Source organism: Micromesistius poutassou (assembly GCF_964030765.1).
Source record: "Micromesistius poutassou genome assembly, chromosome: 7".
Lineage (NCBI taxonomy): Eukaryota > Metazoa > Chordata > Actinopteri > Gadiformes > Gadidae > Micromesistius > Micromesistius poutassou.
Genome location: NC_140277.1, coordinates 19022592 through 19033346, shown reverse-complemented (window position 1 = coordinate 19033346; position 10755 = coordinate 19022592). Strand labels below are relative to the sequence as shown.

At 44.1% G+C, this 10755-nt stretch overlaps 1 protein-coding gene across 2 annotated transcripts; it reads right to left on the bottom strand.

Moving 5' to 3' along the window:
• Positions 1-42: 42 nt before the first annotated feature.
• On the bottom strand, positions 43-9095 carry setd4 (SET domain containing 4). 2 transcript variants are annotated; one of them, XM_084470769.1, is made up of 13 exons: positions 8762-9095; positions 5596-5701; positions 5411-5503; positions 5175-5212; positions 4903-4991; positions 4014-4250; positions 3800-3859; positions 3555-3684; positions 3060-3234; positions 2102-2186; positions 1158-1238; positions 938-1061; positions 43-652 (listed from the first exon to the last, which is right to left on the bottom strand). In XM_084470769.1, the coding sequence occupies exons 3-13, from the start codon at positions 5466-5468 to the stop codon at positions 428-430; spliced, it is 1302 nt and encodes a 433-aa protein (XP_084326895.1). In that variant the 5' UTR covers positions 5469-5503; positions 5596-5701; positions 8762-9095; the 3' UTR covers positions 43-427. The 2 variants fall into 2 exon arrangements, with proteins under 2 accessions (XP_084326895.1, XP_084326894.1); XM_084470768.1 differs by lacking the exon at positions 5596-5701.
• Positions 9096-10755: the final 1660 nt, after the last annotated feature.

Sequence of the window (10755 nt, the reverse complement as noted above, 5' to 3'; positions counted from 1 at the left end):
AAGAAGATTGGTTACTGGTTGCTACTGCTTCTGTGGATCTGAGACAAAAAATTCAAATACATCCGAGAGAGAACCCACGTTTATCTTCTAACAACCACGTGGCCATTTCTAGCACAGTAAGCATCTACAGTCCTTGTGTAGGAAGGATGTGTTATCAAACCTTTGCCTTTGAGAAAAATCTGCATCACATTTTAATGTGAGGCACTTTAATTTAAGTCTTATTGAAAATGCCCAAATCCCCTTTTAAAACAAACCAAGGACTAAGTTCATGTACATTACGACGTAAAATGCATTTCAACCAAGTCCCACCAATCCTGCATGTGTCTTTTGTTTACGTATTTGTACCAGAACACAAAAGGAAGGTTCAACATGCAGATGCATATTTTGACAAAATAGATTTAATATCCAGCACCTGCTCCAAACTTGACTATTCAAGCAGACTTGATCCCATGTCCAGAAGGGCCGTTGTGATTGGCATCCCAGAACACCAATGGGTGATCGGCCCTGTTGTGGTTGGGTGATACTCTCCCAGTATGCTATGAAGCACGCGCATGCAACTCTCCAGAATGTTCTGCTCTTCCTGCCGGAGTGACCTGATCACACCCAGCTGCTCTTCTGTTGGCTTGTCACAATGCTGGAGGAGACTGGATATCTACACACACACACACACACACACACACACACACACACACACACACACACACACACACACACACACACACACACACACACACACACACACACACACACACACACACACACACACACACACACACACACACACACACACACATCTAAGGTTATCGCATTTCTCAAATTGGCCCCTACTTTCACCCACCAAAGCGTTCCAATAAAAACAGGTTCACAGTGAGTGCTATTTACGGTGCACAGTAAACCATACGAAGAGGTTCTGGTGTGTGTGTGTGTGTGTACTTGCCTTCTCCATGGACGTGTTTGTGTCCTGCAGTAGTCTTTGACAGAGTATCCAGGCAGTCCTACCTGCCCACTGTTCGCCGTCTTCGCACACTGACTGGCCAAGCAACACAGCCTTCCAGGAAGGACTACCGCAACACAAACAAACAAACGACGATGATTCCCCTCAACAGGACAGCAGACCAGTGCCATCTGTGTCGGTGTGGTGAGAGCAGGGTGGTTACTATGCAGCCTGCGGCAGGCCCAGCAGCTTGAGGGCAGTCATCAGCCTCCAACCGGGGCCATCGCTGGACACAGTCAGGTTACTGAGAGAGGGACACAGAGGCATGTTATCTGGGTGTGCATATCGTAGGTCTTCCATATCCAGAGACTAAAGGCCCATTCCCACCCTACGGTGAATACGGATACGGACGCTTTCGTCCGGTCCCGGCGGTCGTTTCGTCCGTCAGTGGGTCCGTCGCCTCTGAGCTTACGAATCCGAGTGGTAGTGCTCCGGACGAACCGGAGCACTACCACCGGAGAGCGAGGCGGCAGTAGAGGCAGAAGTCCAACCATTCGCAAAAATAGAGAGAGAGAATAGTAGGCCTATAATATCTGATGTATATAGATTTTGTTTTTAACGTTTTATATACTTATATTATACTATATACCTGACCTTATTATTTTATTGTTCACCTGCTTTGGAAATGCAAATTTATATTTTTCATGCCAATAAAACTTTTCAGAATTTAAATTTTGAGCAGAGAATCTGCAGGTTGGTGAGGGGTGCCACATGCCACCGCCGCGTACACTTTGTGCCAGATGACAGAGCAAAATCATCTCCTCTACAGATACGGTCATTTTATACACGACAGTCACTGCCCTCTAGAGGTTGTTTTGCGTAACATCCATAACAACGCTGAAACCGGACGGAGGTATGAAGGGTAGTCCCGGAGACAACGTTTAGTACGGACGGACGAATTTCGTCCGGAACCGGAGGTATGAGGCGGCCTTTTAACAATTACTAAAAATAATACTAAAAATAATTAGTACAATTATTTTTCAAAAAACTACAGCACAAAGCTCTAAAAAACATGTGGAATTACATACATTTAATACAAATGACATCCCAAATTGGTATTTACACATGTGGGTTTACAGTGTGTGGGTGGATGATCAAACAACTTACTGGGCGAAGTTGTTTTCTCTTAGAAACTTCATCTTTTGGTCTACACTCCTGTCAAGCGCGCCCCTCAGGACTTGTTGAAGGAGATCTGAGTGACGGGAAACAGAGAGAGGAGACTCGATGCTGACCTTTAAAAGGAGATTTTTTAACTGTACTCCAGCATCACTCACTGGATACATTTCCCAACACATTACCCCAAATCCCAAAAAATCTAACAAGCCAGAGAGAAATGAACCTCCATTCTGATCTCCATTCTGGAGTAGAGGAACAGTGCTAAGCAAAAATAGAGACTAAACCTACAATGCAGCTCTCATTCTTCTCTTAAGATGCATGGATATACATTTCTACACTACCATTCAAAAAAAAAGAGTTAATAATTTAGTTAGTAATTTTTAGCATTAAGCACTGTTTTTTGCAATGAAGATAACATTAAATTAATCAGAAATACAGTCTAGACATTGTTAATGTGGTAAATGACGATCCTAGCAGGAAACGGCTGATTTTCTTATGGAATATTACATACTGTAGGTGTACAGAGGGCCATTTCCAGCAACCATCACTCCTGTGTTCTACTGGTGCATTGTTTATCTTATCGTGTTAAAAGACTAATTGATGATGTATGTTAGCACAGCTGAAATAAACGGCTGAAACTGTTGAATAAAAGTGAGTTTCATGGAAAACATGAAATTGTATGGGTGACCCCAAACTTTTGAACGGTAGTGTATATATATGAAGTTGTCTGTTAGGAACATGGTAATATTTTACATAATGATTGCTCTACAGGTGACATAAGGAGCCAAAGTCTACTAGACAGTGAATCAATTGGTTAATGAGATTAACCAATTGATTCAACATGGTTGTTATGGCAGGGACAACAACAGGAAGACTTCACTCGCCAAATGCCTGTGAGGTCGGGGGAAGTGGGGGAAATACAACCACTAACTTATCACCTGGAACTTACCTGCATCCACATAGACCACACTGTTGGGGTTGCCGGGGGCAACAAAGCCATACTCTATCAACAGGCGTTGGTTGTCATGGGAACCATAATTAATGAAGGCCTGCTGATAACGCTGTATTCCGGCAACAGTTCTGATCTCGTAGCACGCAGTCACATGATTGAAACTGGCTGACACCTTGAAACAAACAACAACAACAACAACACTAACAGTGTGAGTTTAACCCTCTAGTGGCTTGAGTTGAAGATCCAGTCAAACATAACTAAATCAAATTCAGACCTACAATGTGTTGGGGGCAAAAGTGTGCCAGAATAAAACAAGAGAAAAAAATCCCTTGATAGCTTGACCTGTGTATTTCGTTCTTGAGAACCTTTTTAATCAGAGAGCTAGGTTGACTCTATTGTCCAACAAACCAATGAGATTTGTCTTGTGCAAAGTCACGTTGGAAATGTCTTTTTTTCATGAATGTAGCATTTGCTTTTTGGGGCGATCGGTACCTGCACGTCCGGCCGGTGGTTAAGCAGGTCCAGGAAGGGAGCCAGAGCGTACACATCCTGTCCAGACAGGAAGCGGTTGGGTGGGCGGGACAGGAAGACTGAGCGGGTATTGACACTGCACCACGCCCACCTTACAGAGAGAAAGGGCGGAGGAAGGGGCGGCAGAGGAATAGCATTGAGATCCAGTGCAGAGATATCAAAACCCACCATGAATCAGCAGTTTTGAAATAATAGGATAAACTCACCTCAGAGCCTCATAGGTCAACACCTCCTCCGCAGCCCGGCTCAGGATTGGCTGCACGGACCTAGACCAGCCAATAAGAAGAACGCAGAGTTTATAAAGAATATCCAGTCTGGAACCAAACACAAACAACACACACATTTAAATGTGTTGTAGATATTTAACCTACAAAAGTAAAACAGGCAGACTTGCAAATTTCCTTGATGCATCAGTTTCACCTGAAGAAGTCCTGATTGGAGGAATGAAGATCATTGATTGCCTCTCTCTGATCTAGGGCCCGGCGTTGTATGCTGGCTGGCAGGAGCGTGATGACATCATTGCTAAAATAGGCAGGGCAAGTGTATGTTGCGGGCAGGACGTTGATATAAGCGAACCAATCAGACTCTTCTCCTCTGTGTTGCTCACACACCAGGAAGACACAGAGAACCAATAAGGGAGAGAGGCGGGGTTTCCAGCTGCAAAAGAAAATAGGCGTGTTTCAGATCAAGCATGCGTTGCGTTGCCTCGCATAACATAATGAATTCTGGGATAAAATCGTCAGAAATGCTGGCGATAACTTCCCTATGCGACATCATGTCACATGGCTTTAAAAACTCGCGGGAGCTCCAGGGCAACTCCCTCCGTCTGCTTTTCTGTGCACATGGTCTCAAATAAATGCAGACATAAGACGCTCCCCTCAACATATCAAAACGTTGCCCTGGTTGGTTGGAATTACCACAGGGAATTTCCCACGTGAGAAATGACATAACTCCTTTCGAAGAGGCGTGCGTGCCCTCTCCCAAACGATGTGTGTTCAAACTACGAGAAGTGCACCTGTGTCCGACTTGACGTGGTGGAACTTGACGTGTTTCTGACTAGTTCCGGCGGATCTTCTCAAGTGTCGTGCATGCATGCGCTCAAATGCAGGCGATCTGAAACATGCCTAATGCATTTGTATCTTAATGAAACTTAAGCTAACCGCAGCTTTGAATAGGATTTTTGATATGAAGTTATATGGCTTAAACCAAAATAAATAAATCTAAAATTATTCCCCAAAAATGTTATCCATGCACACAAAGTACATCCATAGTAGCTTAGTAGTGCATAGCTAACATAGTGAGTGAGTACCTCTTGATGTACGGCCCGAGGTAGCTGTCCAATACGGTGGAGGTGGTGATCAGGCAGGCTTCTGGCAGAGAGATAATCAGGTCGTCTGGCTGAGACAAAGACAACAAGAGAGCAATATTATCTATACTGTCTGGATGTGGCAGGTAGAAACGTAAAATGTGTTTGATATGATGAGAGCTGATTCTGCTCATTGCATCCTCGTGGTTGACTTAAGATGTTAGTCAATGAGTTGACAAACAACATTCTTCCTTGGTTGTTATGAAACAACTTACTTTAATGATCTCTTTGGCCTGCAGACCTCTCCCAGTGTCTAGAGAGATAAGGCAAATACATAGAGGAATTTGATCTTAGGTGCATCATTTGTAAATGCATGAATGTATGAACAGAATGTACAACGTGTCCCCTGGAGCACACTTGTCCTATCATGTACATTTTCATTCTGTATATTAAATAACCATTGGGAACAGCTCATAGATGGTATGATTGTGACAGTGGTACAGTGACATACCAGTAAAATTGGCTGGCTGCAACACACAGTCAAATCCTTGCTTGTGAAGGAATCGCATCAGAGTGACATACTGCTGCTGGTGGGATAGGGATACTGAGAGAAATAACAAAACATGAATTAATGTGAAACGATGTATAACTATAACTAACCAATTGCTTGGTTATTAATAATGGTAAAGCTCTAACCTGATTGGCCAGTATTCTGCTGTTAGTGGCTGCGTTTAAGATGGCCTGCATAGACCTCTGAATAATCAGTCCCTCCTCCTAGGCTCCGGTTCCCTCGGTCAAATGTCTACGGGGAATAACATGGGGTTTATGAGTGATCGTACATAACAAACTCTGTAGGTGGCGAAGAAGTAAAAGCTGCGTTACGTTTTGAACTACACACTTTTTCCATCTAGTTTCGACTGGGTTTTTGGATTGTCGGTAGGCCCGGGCGATATGGCTGAAAGACATATCACGATATTACTTGATCATATTGATCGATATCGATAACTATTGATCATTTTAATGACCTAAAAAGACTAGGAATTACCATGCTGGATTTAAACATTTCTGTTTAACACTTAATATGAACTTCCACTGTTCTTCATTGATAAATATTCCAATGTCGATACAACAATGAAAAACACTCAAATATTGTAAATAAGTATTGAACTGTGTTTGTGTAACAAACCCAGCTGCTAGATTCAGTGGTCCAGTCTCTTATCGATATATATTGAACATTTTTTATATTGATCAAAAGTCTATCACGATGCGATCATTTATTGTTTTATTGCCCAGGCCTAATTGTCGGTGCCATTAAAGTAGCATTAATAATCGTTTACTACATTAAAGGCACCGACAATCCATAAACCCAGTAGAAACTAGATGGAAAAAGTGTGTAGTTCAAAACGTGACGCAGCTTTTACTTCTTTTGTTTGGTATGTTAGATTATTCAAAAACCCCACGTTATTTCCCATAGACATTTGACCGAGGGAGCCTCGGAGGCGGGACTTATTCTTCAGAGGTCTATTTGAGCGCATGCATGCATAGACATAATAAATAATAGACGCAGCATCAACCGCTACTGCCTACTGGTGCTGACAAGCTGTGGGGCCGCCACCTTTGACTGGTCGACCGCTCCACTCAGTGTTATCTGTTTGGTGGGTTCAATGAACTGTCTGCGCATTTAATTAATCATAGCTCACTGAATACCAAACAGAGAGCGTTTTTTTTGCCGCAAAGGTCATACATATAGCTATGATATGATGTCTTTAAAAACAAAACGGGGACTGGGTAGACTTTTCTGTATTTAGCCAGGGACAGGCAACCAAAAACGGGGACGTCTGGTCACCCTATGATATGTGATGTAGGCTATGATAGGTATTTTGCAAATCACACACTATAAATATGATAGAGAAGCAGAAACAGATAGCGGCAGTAAAGTTTGCTATTTTAATAAGTTGAAGAAACAATATACGATTAGGCTATATATAAATATATACATAGCCTACATGAACAATATATGAATACATTAGATATCTATATATAAACACATGAAAGTTTTTGTATGAGCTAAAACCCCTGAAAGAGGACTGTTTTGCAGAGCTTCTTTCTCGTGCTCCCTTTCTGCAGTTCAAGAGAGGCGAGTTTGGCATTAGACCTCTGAAGAATAAGTCCCGCCTCCGAGGCTCCCGGTTCCCTCGGTCAAACGTCTATGTGAAATAACACGGGGTTTATGAATGATCGTACATAACAAACTCTGTAGGTGGAGAAGTAAAAGCTGCGTCACGTTTTTAACTACACACTTTTTCCATCTAGTATCGACTGGGTTTTTGGATTGTCTGTGTCATTAAAAAGTAGTAAACGATTATTAATACTACTTTAACGGCATCTACAATCCAAAAAGACCAGACATTTGACCCGAGGGAACCGGAGCCTCGGAGGCGGGACTTATTCTTCAGAGGTCTGTGTGGTGCAGCCTTAACTTGTGAAACACAGACACAACCAATGACAACAAGTCAGATTGATGGTTGTCGATGCCAAACTGTGTCTCCTCCTGAAGACTAATCCCCCGAGCCCTGTTTGCGATGGTCCGCCGATTTGAGCAGTAACACGCTGCACAGTGCTCTGGCATCTTGTGTCTTCTGCTGCCACGCAACAAGAGTATGACCGCTCCGAGATGGCGGCCTCATTTCTTGCACACAGCAGCCAATGCGGCGTCTACTCTTTATATGTCTATGGAGGTTGTGCCGCCTTCAAAACGCTCTGAGTTTCAGGGAGTTTCGGAGGTTCGGACCTTAAGCTTGGAGGAAAGTGCTTTGAACACTTTGTTGGGTCTGAGTTTTCGCTCTGAGTTTCGTGCGGAAGTAATGGTGGGTTCCAGATGCCTCGGACACCAACCTTCCGGGTTTCACTTGTGACGTCATTTCCTGTCTCGTAGCACTTATAGTGTTCCCGTTCGTCTTTGTGATCGTGTCATGTCATTGGCTAGTCATTGTTATTGTTATCTACATTAGCCTCTTTAGCAAACCAGCTTGTAAACGGACAACACAACTTTACATTGTATTGCACGCACAGCAAGACCGTGCAAAGCATACATTGGTGACCGGAATAAAGTAGCAATGTAATCAAGTGTGTAAGAGCATTTAAAATCAACATTAAAATGACCAACGTGGTACAAATACAAAGAAAATAAATCTATTCACGGGTGCAGCAATTTTTGTTCAGAGTGCCATCACTGAGCTTGGTATACTCTCAGAATTCCGAGGGGACCGACCAAAAGGGGGCGTGCCTCCGAGAAATGCAAGAAAGCTGGGAGATTTCCCCACTTGGACCTCGGAAGGCTGGTGTCCGAGGCGTCTGGAACGCACCATAAAGCAACCCGAGTCCTCCGAGATTACGTCACAACAATGGCTGCCCATTTCAATGATAGAGAAGTAGTGAACTTGCAGCAAGCACTAGAGGAGAACTTAACACCCATTCTGACATTTGCATTACGATACATTATAGCTTACAATTATAAACATCACCTGATAAATTCTCGCGCATGTTCAACCATCGCAAGCAGTTCTAGTAACCGATTCATCTGATTCAGCAAAGAAGCGCAAAGAGGTCCCTGCGGGCGTCCATTCTTGTTGTTGTTATGAAGTCTAGTCTCAAGAACGATTTCATGTAGAAGCCTACGCACTTCTGAGGGGCGTTTCCTGAACGCTCTTATTTCGGAAGAAGGGAAGGTTTACGTAAAGACACGTGAGAGCTCCCGAACCTCCGAGCTGTTCTGAAGGCGGCATTTATCCCAGAATGCACTGTGTTAACGCAACGCACGCCTGATCTGAGACGCGCCGGTCAATAATGGTAAAGTTCTCACCTGATGTGCAGGTGTTCCGCTGTCTCCGCCCCCGCCTCCTCCTCGCTCGTCCTGCTCGCCGACCCCCACACCTCGTGTCATCCTCCATCTCAAACACACCGACACCGAGCTATGGGTTCTCTACCACATGAGGCGTCGGGTGGGACGCATAGCAGAACATGAGCTCTGCACAACATCAAACATGGGACCAGTAGTCATCTCGGCACAAACCATGGAATACTACAGTGCTGGACAGACATTTCCCAAATGGGCAAGGAGGAGTACAGAAGGATCGTACCGAGCCGTACCCTCCGTGTCTGTTGTTCCGGGCGTGCGCGGAATCGTGGCTGCCTTGACTTTGTTTTCGTAGGATGGTAGGGGGCACGTACCGCCCTTTTCGCCTCTGATTGGTTAGAAGGGCTCTCCTCCGATTGGTTATAGCACAGGGCAGGCTGTCGGCTAGTCTACTACTAATGGTCAAAAAGTGCTTCTCTTGCTCTGAAAAGCGTTTTGCACAAATAAAAACTGGAAAAGTTGATAACTCAGTCCCTTTCAATGCAAACGTGTGACTAAGCTTGAATAGGGTTATTTAGGCCATAGAGCACCATTTGGAAGTGAAGAGCATTGGTTTTGAGCACAATTCACGTGTTAGGGTCATAAACACTTGTTGGTCAAAAATCGCTTCTCTTGCTCTGAAAAGCATTATGCACATATAAAAACTGGAAAAGTTGATAACTCAGTCCCTTTCAGTTGGCTCACACACACTTGGCTGCATGAGTAGCTGGGGCTGACGACTCTGTCTCCATCCCTCCACTTCGCGATCTATTCCACCTAATGGGTGGAAATTGATTGTATCCCAGGCACGGCATCCTGCAATAAGCCAGTATGGAAGGCTGGTTAGCCAACGACGGGTAAGATCCCACCTTGAAACCAGGGAACACCTAAGGCAGGCACAGTCACGATTACTTGGCAGAGTCACTGTGAGCACTGACTCACTTGATCGTGAAGTGACGAGCTGCAACCATCATAGGAAGAGTCGGGTGGGGTGAAAGGTGGAGGAGGAACAGGAGTCTGATATGTTGGCTCAGGCAGCGGAAGTGGTGGACTTAGAATGAGACATGTCACGTTTTCGTTTATAAAATGGTATATACTAACTCAAGTTACGTTTTCGGTTTAGTGCATAACTTTGTTAATTTCGGGAACAGTTTGGTTTCGGGCGGCTGATGGTAAACCCCACTAATATCGACCTTTGGTTTTGGATATACTGGCTTTGATTTCCCTTCCCACCAGATTGGTTTTATTTAAAGGTTGTTAAGGTTAGGGACATCAAGGTTGGTTGCACCAATGGCGTTTTTGGGTTTGCTTATCATTTAATAAGCAAAGAGGGAAGTAGTGAGAAATTAGAGCAAAGTATGGATACTGTAATCAAACTTTTGACTTAATTGACTTGTGTAGATGCACTACCACTAGCACTAATGAGTTATCACATGCATGCTAATAGAATGATGCATCTAACCCCGCATGAAATGCTTACGGGTCGACCCATGCCTTCACCTATTATTCAAGGCCCCATACGGGACCTCCATTAGAGCAATAAGAAATAGAATTAAGAAAATATGTTTGTCCACTAACTGCTGTACATAAGTTTATATTCCAACAATAGAAACACAAGTTCCAGAGAGTGAGGAGGAGCCAGATGCAGAGACGCCCGGAGCCGATCAGCCGAGCCAGGATTTGATTTTGATTTGTTGTATCGACACACACTTACACACACATGAAAAGACAAAAGAATACAATTGAGGATTGAAACACAAAAGTCCCAGTCTTATTTCCATTGTGGTCCCCAACAGGAGCAACAGCCACATGATGAGGCTGAAGCTGGCGAGCCTCCTCCTGATCCTCTACGGGTTTTGGCAGATCCCACTGGCCCAAGGATGAATCCAGAGGAAGGATGAAACCAAAGTGAGAGGACAGACCTGGAACAGCCAGGAATCAGCTGGCAGTACTACAGAAAG

Bases quoted from the DNA above. Each gene is read 5' to 3' on its own strand.
- setd4 (XM_084470768.1), bottom strand. From the start codon at position 8,849: ATGGAGGATGACACGAGGTGTGGGGGTCGGCGAGCAGGACGAGCGAGG. The intron at 3,235-3,554 runs GTACCGATCGCC...GTTTGTTTCAAG, and splicing joins ACCACCGGCCGGACGTGCAG to GTGTCAGCCAGTTTCAATCA. The intron at 1,062-1,157 runs GTAACCACCCTG...GTGTTGCGGTAG, and splicing joins GGCCTGCCGCAGGCTGCATA to TCCTTCCTGGAAGGCTGTGT.